Below are 23,159 nucleotides of genomic sequence, written 5' to 3'. Positions count from 1 at the left end.
ATACCCCATCCCCCACACCATTACACCCCCACCACCAGTCTGAACCGGTGATACCCCATCCCCCACACCATTACACCCCCACCACCAGCCTGAACCGGTGATACCCCATCCCCCACACCATTACACCCTCACCACCAGCCTGAACCGGTGATATCCCATCCCCCACACCATTACACCCCCACCACCAGCCTGAACCGGTGATACAAGGCAGGATGGATCCATGCGCCAAATTCTGACCCCACCATCTGAATGTGGCAGCTGAAATCCAGACTCATCACACCAGGCAACATTTTTTCCAATCTTCTATTATCCAATTTTGGGGGTCCTGTGCCAATTGTAGCCTCAGTTTCCCGTTCTTTGCTGACAGGAGTGGCACCCGGGGTGGTCTTCTGCTGCTGTAGCCCATCTGCTTCAAGGTTGGATGTGTTGTTCGGTCAAAGATGGTATTCTGCATACCTTGGATGTAATGAGTCGTTATTTGAGTTACTGTTGTCTTTCTATGATCTGGAGCCAGTCTGCCCATTCTCCTCTGACCTCTGACATCAACAAGGCATTTTCCTCCACACAACTGCCGCTCACTGGATATTTTCTCATTTTCCCCACCATTCTCTGTAATCCCGAGAGATGGCTGTGCATGATAATCCCAGAAATACTCAGACCGGCCCGTCTGCCACCAACCACCATGCCATGTTCAAAGTCACTTAGAGCGTAGGTCCGCCCACCGCTGCAAAAATTAAAAGCCAGCAGCTACACATAATGCAGCTGCTGACTTTTAATAATAGGACACTTACCTGTCCTGAAGTCCAGCGATGTCCAGCAATGTCGGATGTTTCCATCAGCTGTCAGGTGCTGCCGGGGAACTTGGCAGTATAGCCTCACGGTTTCATGCTGGGATCCCTACTGCACAAGCGCAAGGCTCCGCCCCTCTCTCCTACTGACCCGGCAACAGGGGAAGGAGGAGAAAAGAGGAGGGAACCGAGCCGTGCCGTGACGTCAACAGCTGTGGCTCCCGGAAGTGGGAACAGGATGCCTATCAAAGACCGGTATCCCCCCCCCTCAAAAGGTGCCAAACATGGCACCGGAAGGGGGAGGTGACAAATGAGCGGAAGTTCCACTTTTGGGTGGAACTCCGTTTTTAAAATCCCCCTTTCTTCCCCCATTCTGATGCCCGCTTTGAACTTCAGCAACTCGTCTCCACCACGTCTAGATGCTCTTAAATGCATTGAGCTGCTGCCATGTGATTGGCTGATTAGCAATTTGTGTTACCAAGCGATTGAACAGGTGTACCTAATAAAGTGGCCGGGGAGTGTATATACACAAAGCAATACTCCCATAATTCATAAAGTCCATATAAGTGTCTTAGAATTTATAAGTAAATACAATGGACCGCGTTCGTTTCTGCGGCGACGACATCCATTAGGACAAAACGCGTAGCGAGGAGTTTGTAGTGGTGACATCATCACGCTCGTCGGGGGCACTGGATGATTTCATACTGTATGTCTGATGCCCCTTTACTCCTTGTGTTTGAAAGTACATAATTTTTTTTAATAAACTGGGATTTTGGATACCGCACAATGATGGCTCTCTTCCTCTCCACATGGGAATTTTGGTTTCATATGTGGCAGTGAGCATGTTGTCCTAGCCGTGCCGCTGAAGATGGAGAGTGTTTCCGGTCAGATCCAAGCTGCATCCTCTCGATCCACCCCGACTGAGGGTTGTTCTTAGCAAGGCACAGTCATACCTTGTAATGAGATCTCCGTATCTGGTAAGAGGCGATATCATTCCTGTGGGTGGAGGCACAGCTTTATTATGACATACATTATTATCAATCGTATTGGGACTGTTTTCTTTCCTCTTCTTTTGGCTTTATGTTGTTATATGGAATATTGCTTTGTGCCATATATATCAAGCTCACATTTGATAAACACCCCTCCCCCTTTTTTTTAATGATATATAAATACAGTGCCTTGAAAAAGTATTCATACCCCTTGATATTCCCCACATTTTCTCATGTTACAACCAAAAAAACATAAATGTATTTTATTGGGATTTTATGTGATGGACCAACACAAAGTGTCACATAATTGTGAAGTGGAAGGAAAATGATAAATGATACAAATAAATATGTGAAAAGTTTGGGGGGAAGGGCATTTGTATGGCGCCCCCCGGAGTCAATACTTTGTAGAACCCCCTTTCTCTACAAGTCTTTTTGGGGGTGTCTCTACCAGCTTTGCACATCTAGAGAGGACATTTCTGCCCCATTCTTCTTCTTTGTAAAATATCTCAAGCTCTGTCAGATTGGATGGAGAGCGTCTGTGATCAGCAATTTTCAAATCTTGCCACAGATTCTCAATGGGATTTAGGTCTGGACTGTGACTGGGCAATTCTAACACATGAATATGCTTTGATGTAAACCATTCCATTGTAGCTCTGGCTGGATGTTTCGGGTCGTTGTCCTGCTGGAAGGGGAACCTCCTCCCTGGTCTCAAGTCTTTTGCCGACTCTAACAGGTTTTCTTCTAAGATTGTCCTGTATTTGTCTCCATCCATCTTCCCATCAACTCTGACCAGCTTCCCTGTCCCTGCTGAAGAAAACCATCCCCACCACATGATGCTGCCACCACCATGTCTCACGCTGGGGATGGTGTGTTCGGGGGATGGGCAGTGTTAGTTTCCCCCACACATAGCGATTTGCTTTTAGCCCAAAAAGTTGAATTTTGGTCTCATTTGACCAGATCACCTTCTTCCACATGTTTGCTGCCCCCTCCCCCACATGGCTTCTCACAAACTACAAACAGGACTTCTTATGACTTTCTTTCTCCAATGTCTTTCTTCTTGTCACTCTTCCATAAAGGGCAGATTTGTGGAGAGACGACTAATAGTTGTCCTGTGGACAGATTCTCCCCCCTGAGCTGTGGATCTCTGCAGCTCCTCCAGAGTCACCATGGGCCTCTTGGCTCTTCTCTGATGAATGCTCTCCTTGCCCGGCCCGGTCAGTTTAGGTGGACGGCCGTGTCTTGGTAGGTTTGCAGTTGTGCCATACTCCTTCCATTTTCCGATGATGGATTGAACAGAGCTCCGTGAGATGGTCAAAGCTTGGGAGATTTTATTATAACCCAACCCTGCTTTATACTTCTCCACAACTTCATCCCTGACCTGTCTGGTGTGTTCCTTGGCCTTCATGATGCTGTTTGTTCACTAAGGTTCTCTAACAAACCTCTGAGGGTGTCACAGAACAGCTGTATTTATACTGAGATTAAATGACACACAGGTGGACTCTATTTACTAATTAGGTGACTTCTGAAGGCAATTGGTTCCTCCAGATTTTAGTTAGGGGTATCAGAGGAAAGGGGGCTGAATACAAATGCTCCTCCCCCCCCAACTTTTCACATATTTATTTGTATCATTTATAATTTTCCTTCCACTTCACAATTATGTGACACTTTGTGTTGGTCCATCACATAAAATCCCAATAAAATACATTTATGTTTTTAGTTGTAACATGACAAGACGTGGGGAATTTCAAGGGGTATGAATACTTTTTCAAGGCACTGTACACATATAATATCCTTGTCCCTGGAATGCCCTGTACACACGGTCGGACTTTCCGATGGAAAATGTGCGATCGGATCTTATTGTCGGAAAATCCCATCGCGTGCGTGTGGGGGCTCCATTGGACTTTTTCCGTCAGCATTTCCGACACAAAAAGTTTGAGAGCCGGTGTTCTGGCATATTCAGTCTGGCCATCATATAGTGTCCGCCCCGTACTGCGCATGCGCAGCGCTTGCGCAGTACGGAGCAGAAGAAGCTTCGGAAAATCTCCAAAGATGAACGGCGCCTGCGCCGTGAGTGGAGGTGGTAGCCCCACCATCCAGGCGGACATAGGGCTGGCAAAATTAGAGGGCCCCTAGCGGGCTCCCTTCGCGCTCGGCCTCGCTGCGCTCGGCTCCTTTATATTCTAACTCTATGTCCACTTGGATGGTGGGGCTAGAACCTGGACTCACGGTGCAGGCGCCGTTCATTTTTCGGCTATTTTCGGAATCTGTGTGTGCTGTGTACTGTGCATGCGCGGTACACAGCGGACACTATCCGATGGGGGACTCTATATGATAGGACACCGGATCTAAAATTTTCCGACAACAAAATCCGATCGTTTAAATTCCGGCCGCGTGTAGACAATTCCGAACGGACAAAGTGCCACGCAGAATAAATTTACGAGAGACGTAAGCTATTGGCTACTGGCCCGTTTTTTTATAGTCCCGTCGTAACGGCGTTCTACGTCGCCTGCGTTCCGAACGATCGGATTTTCCGACAACTTTGTGCGACCGCGTGTAGGCAAGACAAGTTTGGGCCAAAATCAGTCGGGAAAAAATATCCGACGGATTTTGTTGTCGGAACGTGTGTACGGGGGGGGGGGGGGGGGCAGAAGTGTTTTGGATCACTGTGTACAACGCCACAGAGAGGTCGGTGCTAAAAAACAAAACAAGAAAGAAACAAAACAAAAAAACAAAAAAAAACAAAAAAGAAACAGTATCAATATTTAATGACTGATGTGAATGTGTAATAAATATGTAAAGTGCTGTGTAAATTGGCGGCGCTATATAAGTACCTAAAATAAATAGATTAAAAAAAATGTGACTGTCTGCCTGCGGCTCCCTCTCCCCCTCATGTGACCTGGGAGAGCGATTCCTATTCATCTCTATGCTGATGCAGATGAGTGGGGGTTGGGTGGGGTGGGGGTGGGGGTGGAGGGGGGGGGGTAGACAGAATGTCAAAGTGTCCAATCAGTGTCCTCCGTAAAGTATTTCCCCCCTGCGGGGACGTTCGCATCTCCCTGATAGCAGAAGGTGACACGGTGGTGTTAGTGATGACCCCTGGAAGGCTTTGTGGTTCAGAGATGTGTATGTAGATGGTTGGAGCTGGTCACTCCGGGTGGGGGAGGGGGGGGTGCAATCTGATTATCTTCCAATCACAATGAACAGATATGGCGTGCGCACAGCACCAAGTACCTTGAAGGTAGGGACCGATGTGAATGTACAATGTATATGTAAAGCGCTGCGTAAAGTGATGGCGCTATATAAGTACCTTAAATAATAAGCGCAAAAGCGTAATCCTGTTGTCGCCGCCCTCTAAACTTGGATTTGTGGAATGTTGGTCAGGAATGTCGCAGCCCGCGTCGGTTTGGACGCGCGATCAATAAATCGCTTCAGTGAGCGTTCACGTGTACCGAGACGTTCATAAGCCGCCAAGCTGACTTGTGTTTGGAGGTGCAGGTTCCAGGGCCCCCCCCCCCCCCCATTAGGGATGAGCTCATCGTTTTGGAGAACGTCGTGTATAATAGTAATATTACTACTTCCAACCAAGGTGGTTTCGGTGACGCAGGCCGACCCTGAGCCCACAACGACCGGTGATGTCACTCACCCCATTCGCTTTACATGGCCAAAAATCCCCAGGCCAAGTGAGCAAAAAAAAGGACGAGATCCCCATCCCATAATTTACCATCTGTGGTCATGTCATGACCCCCGTGATGAGTGGGGCGCGCTTTGGGGGCGTTTTGTTTTCCTTCTTATGGGGGGTCATTGGCCGTCAGACATCATGATTTGGGTGGATCTGCATTGCTGGACGATGTCAATCAGAATGCATTTACAGGGGACTGTTTTGGGGGATTTGTCTTTTTTATTAAAGGACTTGTCAAATATTTGGGTGTCTTTATTTCAGTTACAACTTTTTTTTGTGAATAAGTAGGGGTGCCATGTACCTCATTCATATTAGGGGGCAGGGATTTTTTTCTCAGAGAATAAGTGCAGGAACTCCTCTCTTCTGAGTCTTCCTTTGTCTCTGCCCCCTACCCACCTTTGACCACCGTCCCATGGTTCCACCCCCTACCCATCTCTAAGCACCGTCCCATGGTTCCACCCCCTACCCACCTCTGACCACCGTCCCATGGTTCCACCCCCTACCCACCTCTGACCACCGTCCCATGGTTCCACCCCCTACCCACCTCGCACCATCCCTTGGTTCCACCCCCTACCCATCTCTAAGCATCGTCCCTTGGTTCCACCCCCTACCCACCTCGCACCGTCCCTTTGTTCCACCCCCTACCCCCCTCTAATCACCATACCATGGTTCCAGCCCATACCCACCTCTGACCACCGTCCCATGGTTCCACCTCCTTCCCACCTCTGAGCACCGTCCCTTGGTTCCACCCCCTACCCACCTCTAAGCATCACCCCTTGGTTCCACCCCTACCCACCTCTGAGCACCGTCTCTTGGTTCCTCCCCCACCCACCTCTGAGCACCGTCCCATGGCTCCACCCTCTACCCACCTCCCTTCTGAGTCTTCCTTTGTCTCTGCCCCCTACCCACCTCTGAGCAGCGTCCCTCGGTTCCACCCCCTACCCCCTTCTAAGCACCATCCCTTGGTTCCACCCCCTACCCAACTCCCTTCTGAGCCTTCCTTTGTTTCTGCCCCCTACCCGCCTCTGAGCACTGTCCCTCAGGTTCCACCCCTTACCCCCTCTAAGAACCGTCCCATGGTTCCACCCCTTACCCACCTCTAAGAACCGTCCCATGGTTCCACCCCCTACCCACCTCTAAGCACCGTCCCATGGTTCCACTCCTACCCACCTCTAAAAACCGTCCCATGGTTCCACCCCTTACCCACCTCTGAGCACCGTCCCTTGGTTCCATCCCCTACCCACCTCTGAGCACCGTCCCTTGGTTCCACCCCCTACCCACGTCTGAGCACTGTCCCTTGGTTCCACCCCCTACCCACGTCTGAGCACTGTCCCTTGGTTCCACCCCCTACCCACATCTAAACACCGTCCCTTGGTTCCACCCCCTACCCACCCCTGAGCACCGTTCCTTGGGTTTCACCCACCTCCCTGTATCGCCCCTTTTAGAAAATAAGAAAGAACCAAGTATCTTTTATATTTTGTGCTATTAAGTAAATCGTATGGATTTGATAGACCCCCGACCCCAGCAACAGTAAATCCCCCACACAACAATATATCCCCCCCCCCAGCAACAAAATACTACCCCGGCAACATAGGCCCCCATCAACAACAACAGATCTCCCATGCAGCCAGCATCAATAGACACTCCAGCAGCCAGCAGTAGACTGCCCCCCCCCCCCCCCAGCCAGAAACATAAGACCCCCTGCCAGCAGAACACAAAAATAGATCCCTACCAGTGACAATAGAACCTTCAGCAGGCAGCATCACTAGACCCTCCAAAACACCCCAGCACTGTGGTCCCCACGTTCCCGCTGAATAAAAGCCTTGTTAGGGGGGCGATATCTGGGTGCCCTTCTTAGGTTTCATGCACACTGGGCGTGTTTCTATCTCTCCTAGATGCCGTTCCTCCTGGCAGCTGTATTCATATAGAAAAAAACGTGACGCTTGTACATGTATGTAACATGTTTAGCTGTGTCAAGGTTCTGGGCATTACTTCATTTCATTGACCAGAATAATTATTTATTTTAGCCACTGAAATGAACGCTCAAGCGCTGAACGCACCTAGCATTAACGTGCGTTTAGTCGCATTTACGCGTGTTCACACGCGTGTCAAGAGTTTTTTCTGCTGGACACACTGACAGTGGGGTTTTTTTTTCTGCCTCTAAACTCCTCTAAAAGCCCATGGGGGTTATTTACTAAAACTGGAGCGTGCAAAATCTGGTGCAGCTCAGCAGAGAAACCAATCAGCTTCCAGGTTTTATTGCCAAAGCTGAAGTTAGAAGCTGATTGGCTACCACAGCTGCACCAGATTCTCAGTGCTCCAGTTTTAGTAATCTCCCCCATATGTCGGCACGGACACATAGGCTAACATGGAGGGAAATTTAGAGGATGGTAAAAAAAAACTCCAAACGCCCCTAACAGCAATACAATAACAATGTCCAATGTGTGTGAAGCATTATTGTTAAAGGGGGCTTCCAGATCCTGATGAGCCTCCCATCTGCAGACCCCCACAATCACCGGGTGAGGGGAAGAGGCCCTTGTCCTTATCATCATTGGGCACCCGACTTGTGCTATATTGTTCCAAACCGTAATAAAGCTCTATACTGTTATATCATCTCCTATAAAATATACACCATAATATTTAACATTGTATTAAGCCCTACACTAAAACTCAATGATTACCGAGTGTATCCCCCCCCCCCCCCCCCCTTTATAATATCGTTCTGTGTGAATCAGACCGTAATTGTGCTGCTCTGTATCTCTGTGTAATAGTACTGTAGTATGACATCATAGTACTCTGTATATCGTATATGGTACATTGTAGCACTCCTTGTATTAGAGACCATCAGTGATATATTGTATCCCTCTGTATATTATATTGTATCCCCCTGTGTATTATATCAGTGATATATTGTATCCCCCTGTGTATTATATTAGTGTTATATTGTATCCCTCTGTGTATTATATCAGTGATCTATTGTATCCCCTGTGTATTATATCAGTGATCTATTGTATCCCCCGTGTATTCTATCAGTGATATATTGTATCCCCCTGTGTATTATATCAGTGATATATTGTATCCCCCTGTGTATTATATCAGTGATATATTGTATCCCTCTGTGTATTATATCAGTGATATATTGTATCCCTCTGTGTATTATATCAGTGATATATTTGTATCCCCCTGTGTATTATATCAGTGATATATTGTATCCCTCTGTGTATTATATCAGTGATATATTGTATCCCCCTGTGTATTATATCAGTGATATATCGTATCCCTCTGTGTATTATATCAGTGATATATCATATCCCTCTGTATATTATATCAGTGATATATTGTATCCCTCTGTGTATTATATCAGTGATATATTGTATCCCTCTGTGTATTATATCAGTGATATATTGTATCTCCCTGTGTATTATATCAGTGATATATTGTATCCCTCTGTGTATTATTCAGTGATATATCGTATCCCCCCGTGTATTCTATCAGTGATATATTGTATCCCCCGTGTATTCTATCAGTGATATATTGTATCCCCCTGTTTATTTATCAGTGATATATTGTATCCCCCTGTTTATTTATCAGTGATATATTGTATCCCCCGTGTATTCTATCAGTGATATATTGTATCCCCCGTGTATTATATCAGTGATATATTGTATCCCCCGTGTATTCTATCAGTGATATATTGTATCCCCCCCGTGTATTATATCAGTGATATATTGTATCCCTCCATGTATTATATCAGTGATATATTGTATCCCTCCGTGTATTATATCAGTGATATATTGTATCCCTCCGTGTATTATATCAGTGATATATTGTATCCCCCCCATGTATTATATCAGTGATATATTGTATCCCTCCGTGTATTATATCAGTGATATATTGTATCCCTCTGTGTATTGCAGTCCTGTGGGTCTCCCTGTGTAGTGTTACATTGTATCCGTGTCTCTCCTGTGATTAGAGTCTCTCTCCTCCCTTCTCTACCATACCCCAGGCATCAAACACTTCTCCGGCCAGTAACATCCCGTGGGAAAACCCTGACAGTCCGCTCAGCCAATCCTGTGCAGGGGGAGGCGGGATCAGAGGGTTCACTGTGTGCTGAATGAGAATACAAAGACTAGTATAGAGGCAGCAGCAGGATGGAGTGTCCTGGCTCTCCAGTCCTGTGACCTGCAATACCTGCCGGAGGAATCTGCACCAACGCTGTGCCTGGGCTGAGGATCTGCTGGATCTGGGAGCATTCTATACACACCGGGATCTGGGAGCATTCTCTACACACCGGGATCTGGGAGCATTCTCTACACACCGGGATCTGGGAGCATTCTATACACACCGGGATCTGGGAGCATTCTATACACACCGGGATCTGGGAGCATTCTCTACACACCGGGATCTGGGAGCATTCTATACACACCGGGATCTGGGAGCCTGTGTTGGATCTGAGACCAGTCTTTACAAATTGGGATCTGAAAGCCTGTGCTGGACCTAGGAGCATTCTGTACACATTGGGATCTGGGAGCTGGTGTTGGATCTAAGGACATTCCCAGTACATTGGGATCTGGAAGTCGGTGTTGGATCTAAGGACATTCCCTGTACATTGGGATCTGGGAGCTGGTGTTGGATCTAAGGACATTCCCGGTACATTGGGATCTGGAAGTCGGTGTTGGATCTGAGGACGTTCTCTGTACATTGGGATCTGGGAGTCGGATCTGAGGGCATTCCCTGTACATTTTGGGATCTGGGAGCCGGTGTTGGATCTGAGGGCATTCCCTGTACATTTTGGGATTCTGGGAGCCGGTGTTGGATCTGAGGACATTCTCTGTACATTGGGATCTGGGAGTCGGGATTGGATCTAGGGCCATTCTCCGTACATTGGGAACTGGGAACCGGTGTTGGCTCTAGGACCATTCGGATCTGAGAGTTGTTCTGGATTTATATCTAGCTTTGTAGGATCTGGAACGTGTGCCGGCTCTGGCGAGCGGGTCCCATAACCATCGTTGGATCTGGGAATCTAGATTGGAAAGGATGGAGGATCATTGCATGCTCCCAACGCTCTGGAGGTAAACAATAAGGATTGCCCGTGTCTGATGATGATGGTGAGTGTACTGGAGGAAGGGACCAGGGATTCTGCATCTTCCAGCCTCGCCAGTCATAATGCTGCCCCTGAATCTGGCCCTGTACTTGGAAAATGACCCCGTGGTGTCACAGAAGATCCCCATACACATGTCGTTACGTTGCATCCTGGGCACAATTTCGCTGATGTACCTTTTAACCATTTTTTCCTTCAGTTGACTGCCATTCTCATCCCTTCCACAACGAGGCATTGGCTTATGCCAAACAGAGACAACGTGGAGTCGATGTAAACAGGACGGTCACTATTCCAGTGATGGACACAGTGAGATCCTCCAAACGTCGACATGCTCTGTGTGATGGAGACCAGCCTCTGCCGTATAGCTGCGATCCTCACTGAGCCCACCCATTGAGAGTTAATTCCACAAAAAAAAAAAAAAAGAGAGAAAAACGTTTGGAATATGCAATATCTACCATCACAATGACTGAACGGTGTATCTCCGGAATCAACAGCTGGTCAACTGCTCAGGTGTGACCAACCTGGCCAAGCCCCAATGCCCACCGATCGGAGATTTGAGGACAATTCTGACTTAATTCCTTTGGTGTCTGCACACCAAACCTTCTTCTTTTTATCCATTTAATTCTGGCTATTTTACGGGATTTATCCTCTCCAGAAGGCTGATAACAGATTGAGCCGCGTTTTATAATTCTGCACTGGGATTAAGTTGAACGAAAATCGCTGGTATTTTTCTTTTTTGGGAAATTCTGGATGAACATTTTTTTTTTCCGCTCTTCTATTTTTATATATAAAACACGACAATGGCAGAACAATAAAGCTGCCTAGTTTTATAGACGCTCAGACCAACATGAAGCTCCTGGAGCGGTTTTCGATTTATTCGGGGTCGAAAATATAAAACCTGGATTCGCGGAGGTTACCAGGAGTACATGGTGCTTATTATTCCAGCTGGCGGACTTGGGATACGAATTACGGATTTGGTGTTCACGTTGCTCGTTATGTGAGGCGCACTCCTGGTCGCGAGGGGACTACAAGACGTTTTGTAGGGAGGGGGACATGTCTAGGTCAAACAGCGTGAGCCCACCAGATTTGGGGCTCCCGTCTTGCGATCGGGCACCGAGCACAGGTCGGCTTGGGGGGAAGCGGAGACCAGGGTCAATGGATACAGTTACTCAAGCCGGTCCTCGAGAAAGAAGACCTCGCGGATGATGAGTTTATGGAGGAGCGAGGACGACTACGAAGCCCAGACGGAGAAGAACTCTCCGCTAGACCACAGGGTGAGCTTCCGGACCAAACCCGCGTGGCTGGAACATGGAGAGGAGAGCCGGAACAACAACAAACCCACCAGAAACCCGCCGAGGGAGAAGTGAGGCCTAAATCCGTAGAGCTTGGCTTGGACGAAAAGTCCGGCAAGGGCAAAGCCGAGGGGGTCGAAGACGGGTCGGAATTTCATTTCTCGCTGGGAATCTGCTGCAGTGGCGTCCTCCAGATATTTAGCTCCAAAAAATTCCATTCGAACAAACTTGAGAGGCTCTACCAGCGATACTTCTTCAGACTCAACCAGAGCAGCCTGACCATGCTCATGTTCGTCCTGGTCTTGCTGTTTCTGGTCATGCTCTTGTTCAATTGCCTCCATGGGAAGTTCCAGGTGCCTTATGTCGTAGTTCTATTGGTGGCCATGGTGATCCTCATCGTTACGATCATCGTGTGTACCCGCAACTTTTTCCACCAGGACTACATGTGGATCGCTTGCTACGCTGTCATCGCCATCATCTTCATGGTGCAGTTGGTCAGCGTCTTCCTGGTCAGGCCGCGAAGCGCCTCCGATGGAATTTGGTGGACCGTGTTCTTCATCTACACCATTTACACCTTGCTTCCGGTGCGGATGAGGGCGGCGGTCATCAGTGGGATTATCCTCGCCGTCACTCATCTTGCCATCTCCCTGAAGGTCAACGAAAACGACGACTTCCTGACCAAACAGGTAGGCTCACCTTCTACTTTTTATTCAAAGCCAAGCTGATTTCTTGATAAATTCCAGGGGGTCGGCCAAATTATTAAAGTTTCGTGCCTAGAAATGTCTTTCCATTACTGTCTTACTAGTGGAGAAGAAGCACTCCCAGTGCCGGGACAAGGTCACCTAGAGCCCATGGTAAACATACCAAAGTGCCCCCCCCCGATGCAAAATCCTATGCATGATTACCCCCTAAGCATAAATTCCCCCTCCCCCAGTACAAATTTGTCCCCCTGATGAAATCCCCCCTCCCAGAGCAAATCTTTGCCCCCATACCCCAAATCCCCCATCACAAAGGCCTCCTCCCAACAAAAAAAAATATCACTCCCCCTAGCATAAATCCTCTACCGCTAAAATTTCCCCTCCAAGTACACATCCTCTCCCTTCACTCCAAATGCCCCCCCAACACAAATCCCTCTCCATTCCCCAAATTGCCCCTCGTAGCAGAAATCCCCCCTCCCATCATCCTTATTAGCTCATATCCCCCCCGCCCCCCCAATAAAACTCTCCTAGCAAAATTTCCCCTCCAAGTACACATTCTCTCCCCTTCACTCCAAATGCCCCCCCACCAAATCCCTTTCCATTCCCCAAATGCCCCCGGTAGCAGAAATCCCCCCTCCCATCATCCCTATTAGCTCAAATCCCCCCGCCCCTAATAAAAACCCCCTCCTAGCACAATTCCCCCATTCCTCCCACCATATCACCTCTTCTAGCACAAAACCCCCAATCCCCCCCCCTTATAGCAAAAGTGCTCCCCTCCCATCCCCCATCCCAAAACAGATCCCCCTAAATAGACACTCCTACCAAACACCCACAAATTTCCTCTCCTAGAGCAATTCTTACCGCCTGCTGCTTCCCAATTATCCCCCTTCCAACACAAATCCCCTCCCCCAATCTCCTTACAGCGCCCTCCCACCTTACCTGAAACCACAGTGCCCTTGGCAGCTGACCCTCCTTCCCACCCCTTGTCCCGGCCCTGAGTACTCCAGTGCTGAGGAAACCCCAGGCTGTGGATGAGGCGTTACCACTGGTCCCCTGTACGGGGCCCGGGCCAGCAGGGGGCCAGGAAGTAATTTGAAGATGTTGGCAGGGAGCGTGATTGGTGTGGGGTGCTTGCAGCTTCTGGCAGGAAGAAGAGGAAGGAAGCTGGCAGCACTGCTGGGGTGGGATCATAAAGGGGGGGGGGGGGCTGGGCAGCAGGGGAATGTGTGGTGCACAGGGAAGGTGATCAGGGGCAGTTACTGGAACAGATCTCTTGTATGGCTCTCTCTGCAGCAGCTAAAAACCGGCTTCTCCTCCTCTCCCTCCCGCTGGTTTTCAGCTGCTGCAGAGAGAGACATACAAGGGATCAGTTCTAGTAATTGCCCCCCTCGCCACACCAATCACCCTCCTTGTGCACCATATGCTTCCCCCTGCTACCCAAACACCCCCCCCCCCCCCCCCCAAGCAGTGCTTCTGGCTTTCCTCCTCTCCTTCCTGCCAGCAGCAGCAAGCACACAATAGTGGGGGAAGGGTCCGGTAAATATGTCATATTCACCAGCGTCTTCCTTTCCTGAAGGAACACAATGAGTAACTGGTACTGATCATACACTGTGTTCATTTATAACTATAGCATTGTAAACTGTAAACTGAGGGGGCCTGTCTGGTTGGCTGTATGGGGCCCTGTGGTTTCTAATAGCAGGCCAGAGAAACACCTATGCTCATTGCTCGGCAATCTGAAAAACAAATATATATATATAATATATATATATATATATATATATAGCCCAACATTTTGTTTTTTTGTTTCGGATAAAGGTCATGAATGATGTCATAGGCATGTGGTGGTAAGAATTGTGTTTTTGTAGCGCTGGGGCCCTAGGTGCACTTCCTACTATAAAACTGCCTGCATGGAGTCCGTATGTTCTTTTGATAGTATTGAATTTTGAGCCTAGACATATACTTATGTTGCCCCAAATATTTTTTTCTGTGTGTGGTCACATCTGTGTGTTTTATAAATCATTTCCATGTACTTCTTCAATCTGAAGTTCCTGGTTGATCCTGCCAGTCATCTATCTTCCTTGTTCTAAACTGACCACAAAAAGTACAGAAGCTGATCTGTGTTGGCATAGTTAATTTTTATCCTTTGGCTGGCCATTCCGTGGTACAGGACACTGTGCAGACACACAGCATGCCTGAATTGGTGAGTCTGTTCAGCCACCACGCCCCCTGACCAATCACATCTTGCCTTTGGCACTCACTCTTGACCAATCACAGCCTATCACTGGCACATACCCCTCCCAATCACAACCTGCCACTGGCACATACCCCTCCCAATCACAACCTGCCACTGGCAAACCCCCCCCCCAAACACAGCCTGCCATTGACACACACCCCCTCCCAATCACAGCCTGACCCTGGCACACCTCCTTCCAATCACAGCCTGCCTCTTGGCACACCCCCTCCCTATCACAGCCTGCCTCTGGAACACCCCTCCAAATCTCAGCCTGTCTCTTGGCACAACCCCCCCCCCTCCATCACAGCCTGCCACTGGCACACACTCCCTCCCAATCACAGCCCGCCACTGGCACACACCCCCTCCCAATCACAGCCTGCCTCTGACACACCCCTTCCAATCACAGCCTGCTTTCTGACACACACACCCTCCAAATCACAGCCTGCCTCTTGGCACACCCCTCACAATCACAGCCTGCCTCTTGGCACACCCCTCACAATCACAGCCTGCCTCTTGGCACACCCCTCACAATCACAGCCTGCCTCTTGGCACACCCCCTCCAAATCACAGCCTGCCTCTTGGCACACCCTCACAATCACAGCCTGCCTCTTGGCACACCCCTCACAATCACAGCCTGCCTCTTGGACACGCCCCCTGCTCAAACCCAGCCTCATCCTGAACAGACTCTGGAATACAGGCAGCTGGTGTATCTGCACAGTGTCCTGTAACCCCGCCCCCCACTATCAGAAGGAAGAGATGATTGGTCACATGAAAGAACTTTTTAACCTTGTAGAAGAAGAAGGTAAGAAAGATAATTTCTGAAAGTAAACAAAAGCAGTTCTGGTGCTAATACACGGGGATCAGAAGAAGGTGCAGCAGACTCGTGCATTACCATCGGAACTTTTTTTATAACTAAAATGAAAAGAATGCCAATAGTCTCACAAAAATACACAATAAAGTGAATGTATCAATTCCCATAAAGCCACCGGAAACATGTCCATCCACAAGGGTGCAGTTTACGCGTTTCACAGGCGATGTCCTCTTCATCAGAGCTAACCAAAGCCCCCTTTGCTGCCACCCATATATAGTGGGGTACAATGGTGCCAGCATACTTATCACTGGATTAGAATTGGTCTGTGATATTGTGGGGGAAATTTACAAAACTGGAGCTCTCAGGATCTGGTGCATGGCAGCCAGGACCGGGACAAGGAGTGGGTAGGAGAGACGGCTGCCCTGGGCACTGGTGGGGGGGGGGGGACACCACAAGGAGATTGGGGGGATTTGTGTTGAGATTAAAACATTTTGGGTGGCAGCAGGGTGTAAGAATAGTTCTAGGAGGGCAAATTTGGGGAGGTGTGCTAGGAGTGGTGATTTGTGTTGGGAGAGGGGGTGAGGGGAAGGTGATTTGTGCTAGGAGGGGGGCTTTGGGGGAGTTTTTTTACCATAAAAGTATAATGTCAGAGGTGAAATATTTTTTGGGGGGGTATTTGTGCTAGGAGGGGAAATTTGTGCGGGGGGGGGTGGGGGTTGTTCTAGGATGGGGGAAGGGAATTTGTTTGGAAGGTGGAGGATTTAGCCGTGCGGAGGGGGGGAGATTTATGCTGGGAGGAGGAATTTCAGCAGGGGGGGTTCAGATATGTACTGGGAAAAGGGGGAAATCTATGTTTACGGGGTAAGCATGCAGATTAGTGTTCAATTTTTTTGGGAGGAGGTGGTAATTTTTGCTGACACTCAGTGCAAATACATCTTGGGGGAGGGGACAGTTTGCCATCTTTGCCCTGATGGGGAAATGTGAGGGGTAGAGGTTTTGTGCTAGGAGGGGGGATTTATTTGGGGGGGGTTGTGCTGGAGACCTATGGGCGGAGAGAGAGGATTTTAGCTGGGGGGGCAAAAATTTCTGCTGGAGACATATGGGTGGAGAGAGGGAATTTTAGCGGGGGGGGAGGGGGGGGAATTTGTGCTGAGAGGGGGAATTTCAACTGAGGGGCAGATATGTACTTTGGGGGGTTGGAATTTTTGCTGACACACAGTGCTCATACATCCTGGGGGGGGGGGGGGGGCACAGTTTGGCATGTTTGCTTTGGGCTCTAGATGACCTTGTCCCAGCACTAACAGTAGCCAATCAGCTAGGAGGGGGACTTTTTTTTTGGGAGAGGGGATTTGTGCTGGAGACATATGGGTGGAGAGAAAGGATTTTAGCTGGGGGGGCAAAAATTTGTCCTGGGAGGGGGAATTTCAGCAGGGGGGCAGTACTGGGGGGAGGGGAAATCTATGTTTAGCGGATAAGCATGCAGATTAATGCTCAATTTATTTATTTTTTGGGGGGGGATTTTTTGCTGACACACAGTGCTCACACATCTTGGGGGGGGGGGGGGGGGGGGGTGGGCACTGTTTGGCATGTTTGCCCTGGGCTCTAGGTGACCTTGTCCCAGCACTGACAGTAGCCAATCATCTAGGAAGGGACTTCTTTTTTTGGGAAGTATCATTTGTGCTGGAGATATATGGGTGGAGAGAGGATTTTAGCTAGAGGGGGGGCAACAAATTGTGTTGGGAGGGGGCAGATATGTACTGGGGAGAGGGGAAATCTATGTTTAGAGGATAAGCATGCATATTAATGCTCAATTATTTTTTTTTGTGGGGGGGGGGGGGATTTTTGCTGACACATAGTGCTCACACATCTTGGGGGGGGGGGAGGGAAATCTATGTTTGGGGAGTAAGCATGCAGATTAATGCTGGAGACATATGGGGGGGGGGGGGGTGGGGATTTGTGCTGGAGTCATATGGGTGGAGAGAAAGGATTTTAGCTGGGGGGGGGGGGGGGCAAAAATTTGTCCTGGGAGGGGGGATTTCAGCAGGGGGGCAGATATGTACTGGGGAGGGTAAATCTATGTTTAGCGTATAAGCATACAGATTAATGCTCAATTATTTTTTTTGGGGGGGGGGGGGGGGTTTGCTGACACACAATGCTCACACATCTTGGGGGGGGGGGCACAATTTGGCATGCTTGTCCTGGGCTCTAGGTGACCTTGACCCAGCACTGATGGTAGCCCCCCCCCCCCCCCACAACTATTTTAATACAGCATAAAGCAGAGGTCAGCCTACCCCGACCAGGCCGCGTTACGGCAAAACGATCAATAGAGCCGAATGATTGGCTCCTCGCCCATCGATTTTCATAGAACACGTACAGCAGATTTACAGATCACAGGGGGACCCTTCATACAAATCTGGATCATATACAGTCCCGGCATGGATAGGATTTCCATGATTAGACTCTCAGCTCCCCGTCGTTCTCTCCGATTGTCCTCTGACCGGCGGGCGGACTGGGTGCAGCACTCCGAGGTTCCTCCTCTGACCATATAACTGTCCCGGCTGGATTTGTGGAACCTGATGATGTAGGAAGGGCACTCTGCCTGGGGGGGGGGGGGGGGGGGGAGAAATGGCTTACATTGTATCTCTGGCAATGTATCATCATTTCACATTGCGGCTCATTCGCTACAAATGGCTTCCAGCTGGATGAAAGAAAAAAAAAAGAAAAACAAATTCTTTTATTGTGAGAGCGAAATTTTCTGCAGCAAAATACAAACAAAACATAACAACAAAGTGGCACGTGAGCGAATTTTTGTTTCGTGAAACATATGTGAGGCTGACGCCTTTCCCACGGATTTTATTTCAGCAGAAACCCGAAATGTAAAAATATTCCTCCCAAAAAAGTCATTTTAACCCTCTTCATGCCTGAGCCTTTTTCTGACACTTGTTTCTTACAAGTTAAAATCCATTATTTTATTTATTTTTGCTAGAAAATTACTTAGAACCCCCAAACATTATATATATATATATTTATTTATATTATTATACAGGATTTATATTGCGCCAACAATTTACGTAGAATATATTTGTGATACGTAACTATATATATATATATGTGCTGCGTAAATATTATATATATATATATATATATATATATATATATATATATATATATATATATAAAATATTATTATTATTATTATTATTATACAGGATTTATATAGCACCAACAATTTATGCAGAATATATATGTGATACGTAAATATATATATATATATATATATATATATATATATATATATATATATATATATATATATATATATATGTGTGCTGCGTAAATATTATATATATATATATATATATATATATAGATATAAATAATATTATTATTATTATTATAATACAGGATTTATATTGCGCCAACAATTTACTCAGCACATACATATATATATTTGTCTGTCGACTAATCTATCGATTATTTCTTCGATTAGTCAACGACTATCCGATTATTATTTTTATTTTTATTTTTTAATGAATCTAGTGTTTTTTTTTTTTTGATTAGCTAATTCATCCTTTGGATAACCTTGAGAGTATTGTATGGCAGAGTATTGGCGGGCATTGCATTGCAGGGCAGAGTATTGGCGGGCATTGCATTGCAGGGCAGAGTATTGGCGGGCATTACATTGCAGGGCAGAGTATTGGCGGGCATTGCAGGGCAGGGCAGGGCATTGCATTGCAGGGCATTGCAGGGCATTGCATGGCAGGGCATTGCATTGCAGGGCATTGCATTGCAGGGCATTGCATAGCAGGGCAGGGCATTGCATGGCAGGGCAGGGCATTGCAGGGCAGGGCATTGCAGGGCAGGGCATGGTAGAGTTTTGCAGGGCAGGGCAGAGTATTGGCGGGCAGGGCATTGCAGGGCAGGGCATTGCAGGGCAGGGCATTGCAGGGCAGGGCAGAGCATTGCAGGGCAGGGCAGAGCATTGCAGGGCAGGGCAGAGTATAGCATAGCATAGCATAGTATTGCAGGGCAGGGCAGAATATAGTATAGTATTGCAGGGCAGAGTATAGCAGGGTATAGCAGGTTATAGCAGGGCAGGGCATAGCAGAGCAGGGCAGGGTAGAGTATGGCAGGGCAGGGTAGAGTATGGCAGGGCAGGGTAGAGTATGGCAGGGCAGGGCAGGGTAGGGTATGGCAGGGCAGGGTAGGGTATGGCAGGGCAGGGTAGGGTAGGGTATGGCATGGCAGGGCAGGGTAGGGTATGGCAGGGCAGGGTATGGCAGGGCAGGGTATGGCAGGGTATGGCAGGGCAGGGTAGGGTAGGGTATGGCAGGGCAGAGTATAGCATGGCAGGGCAGAGCATGGCATGGCAGGGCAGAGTAGAGCATGGCATGGCAGGGCAGAGTAGAGCATGGCATGGCAGGGAAGAGTAGAGCATGGCATGGCAGGGCAGAGTAGAGCATGGCATGGCAGGGCAGAGTAGAGCATGGCATGGCAGGGCAGAGTAGAGCATGGCAGGGCAGAGTATAGCATGGCAGGGCAGGGCAGAGTAGAGCATGGCATGGCAGGGCAGAGTAGAGCATGGCATGGTAGGGCAGGGCAGAGTATTGCTTGGCATGGTAGGGCAGAGTAGAGCATGGCATGGTAGGGCAGGGCAGAGTATTGCATTGGCAGGGTATGGCTGCATCCATCCGACCTCTCCCCTCCACTGCACAGATCAGTACAGAGAGGGGAGAGAGAAACCGGCGTCATGTCATGACGCCGGTTTGTTTACAAGTGATCGCTCCATCGGAGCGATCACATTGTAAACACCTGGGTGTAGAAAGATGGCCGCCGCTTCGGAGCTAGGCCGAAGCCGCGGCCTCTCCTAAGGCTGAGACCGCGGAGAGCTCCGTGGATCGCGGCATGTGCGCACGGATCGGTGACGATCCATTGCACCCCTAGGGACGGCGGCACGGAGGGGGAGAAGAGAGGGGGGACGGCGGCACGGAGGGGGAGAAGAGAGGGGGACGGCGGCACGGAGGGGAGCGGTAAATGCTAAGCACTGCCCCCACTGTGACGCATCGACGCCCTGCACGCACGTCGACGCATTTTCTTAGTCGACGTAGTCGATTACGTCGACGCGTCGTGGCAGCTCTAATATATATATATATATATATATATATATATATATATATATATATATGTATATAGACCCTAGAGAATAAAATGGCGTTCATTTCAATATTTTATGTCACACGGCATTTGCACAGCGGACTTTTTAAAAAAAATACACTTTCATGAATTAACAAAACAAAACAAAAAAAAAAAAACAGTAAAGTAAGCCCAATTTTTTTTTTTTATATAATGAAAAAGATGATGTTACGACGAGTAAATAGATACCTAACATGTCACACTTTAAAACTGCGCACGCTCATGGAATGGCGACAAACTACGGTACTTAACCACTTACCATAGCTGTACTTTGACATAGAATACCGGGGTTATGGCAGCAGATAGTTGCCATAACCCTGGTATTTTCTGCAACGGCGGGCGGTCCTCTTTAATATAAAAGTCTCTGCAGCAGATTCGCCGCAAGATCACTTTTATCAACAGCGGGAGAGGTGCCGCCACGGTCCGGTTGTCTCCACTGCTTACCTGCCGATCCCCCCCCTGATCTCACATTAAAGAGGCCCTGTCATGCTTTTTTTCTATTACAATGGATGTTTACATGAAAGTGACCCAAAATGTATTTCTTTTTTTTTTAAAGGACAGCATAAAAATAAAAAGTAAAATAAATATAAAAAAAAAAATATATAAGCACCCCGTCCCGCTGAGCTTACGCGCAGAAGCGATCGCATTCGTGAGTCGCGCCCTCATGTGAAAATGTGAGGTACCGTCGCGATCGTAAGAAGGAGGGCAATAATTCTAGCCCTGGACTTCCTCTGTAACTCTAAACTGGTAACCGGTAGAATTTTTTAAACATCACCAATGGAGATTTCTAAGTGCCAAAGTTTGCCGCCATTCCACGATCGGGCGCACTTTTGAAGGATGACATGTTGGGTATCAATTTACTCGGCGTAACAATTCCTTTCACAATATAGAAAAAAATTGGGCTAACTTTATGGATGTCTTATTGTTTTTATTCAAAAAAGTCTATTTTTTTCATTAAAAAAATTGCGCTTCTAAGACCACTGCGCAAATACAGTGTGACATAAAGTATTGCAAGGACCTCCATTTTATTCTCTAAGGTGTCTTAAAAAAGGGAAAAAAATATATAATGTTCGGGGGTTCTAAGTAATTTTTTAGCAAAAAAAATAAAAGAAAAAGAAAGATTTTTAACTTGTAAACAACAGATCTCATAAAGAGGCTCGGTCCTTAAGTGGTTAAAAATCTCTATAGCTGACGCTTTAAAAATTTCTAAAGGTTGAGAAAAAAAATAAGGAATTTTCTTTTTTCTTTTTAGTATATTAAGTTTGAGAATAGACATGTAATGCATAGAGAAATATTGTAGGAAGAATAGATGTCGGTTAGGCAGGGTAGGGATGGCCATCATGTAATATATATATATATATATATATATACGGTATATATATATATATATATATATATATATATTTATATTTATATATATATATATATATATATATATATATATATATATATATATATATATATATTGATATTCTCAATGTTATGATTTAGATGAATGATGTTAGTTTGATATATTTGAATCGTTATTATTTTCTCACTCTGATATATCTAGAGAAGATATGTGTGTTTTGTGTTTTTGTGCCTTCTTTAAATAAATAAGAGATTGAAAAAAAAATTCTACAGGTTACCAGTTTGGAGTTACAGAGAAGATCTGGCGCTAGAATTATCGCTCTCGCGCCGATGATCGCGGCGATACCTCACATGTGTGGTTTGAACGCGGTTTATATTTGCCGCTGCGACTTACGTATGCGTTTTGCTCCTGAGCGCGGGCACGGAGGGATAGGGCGCTTTCATTTTTTTTATTATTATTTATTTAATTTTATTTTTTTTATTTTTACACAGTACCTTTTGAAAAAAAAAAAAAAAATACAATTCTGATCACTTTTATTGCTGTCAGAAGGAATGTAAAGATCCCCTTGTGACAGTAATAGACAGGACGTTAAAAAAAAAAAAAACAACAACAAAAAAAAAACGCTTGTGCTACTGTCAAGGAAAAAAAAAAAAAGCAGCATTAAAAATACGCTTTTAGCCACGTTTTTGATTAGCGTTTATGAGCCGCGTTGAGTCGCATTTAGCGGTAGTTTTTGGGGGCGTTTTAAGGTCTTTACAGCCAAACAGCCTTTGCCCCAAAATGCACAGGCAGTTTTTTGCTTTTTCTTACTGCCTCCAAACGCCTCCGAGATGTGTGTAACATGGAGAGTTCCGAGACGGTATAAAGCTGAGTATCTGACATTCACCAAACATTCTCCACAGGTGAATCTTCTAAGTCCATTCATTTTATATGACAGCGATCGATTTACATCAGTCTAGGTTTTCGATGCTCGGGGGAGGGGCTTCATACAGCAAATGTCGTAATATCCCCAAAGATATAAATA

The 23,159-nt window shown here is 47.2% G+C and overlaps 1 protein-coding gene across 1 annotated transcript in view; it reads left to right on the top strand.

The window, feature by feature from the left end:
• The first annotated feature begins 9,581 nt into the window (after positions 1–9,581).
• The window catches only part of ADCY5 (adenylate cyclase 5), a 289,522-nt gene continuing 275,944 nt past the window's right edge, over positions 9,582–23,159 (top strand). Inside the window, 3 exon segments of the mRNA XM_077449730.1 lie at positions 9,582–11,641; positions 11,644–11,898; positions 11,901–12,535. Coding sequence (XP_077305856.1) covers positions 11,611–11,641; positions 11,644–11,898; positions 11,901–12,535 — 921 coding nt within the window. The 5' untranslated portion in view covers positions 9,582–11,610.

The sequence above is a fragment of the Lithobates pipiens genome, unplaced genomic scaffold, assembly GCF_037356315.1.
Source record: "Lithobates pipiens isolate NorthernLeopardFrog02 unplaced genomic scaffold, aLitPip1_a1.2 Scaffold_22, whole genome shotgun sequence".
NCBI classification, from domain to species: Eukaryota; Metazoa; Chordata; class Amphibia; order Anura; family Ranidae; genus Lithobates; species Lithobates pipiens.
The sequence above is the reverse complement of the archived record's forward strand: the minus strand, read 5'-3'. Positions and strand labels throughout refer to the sequence as shown.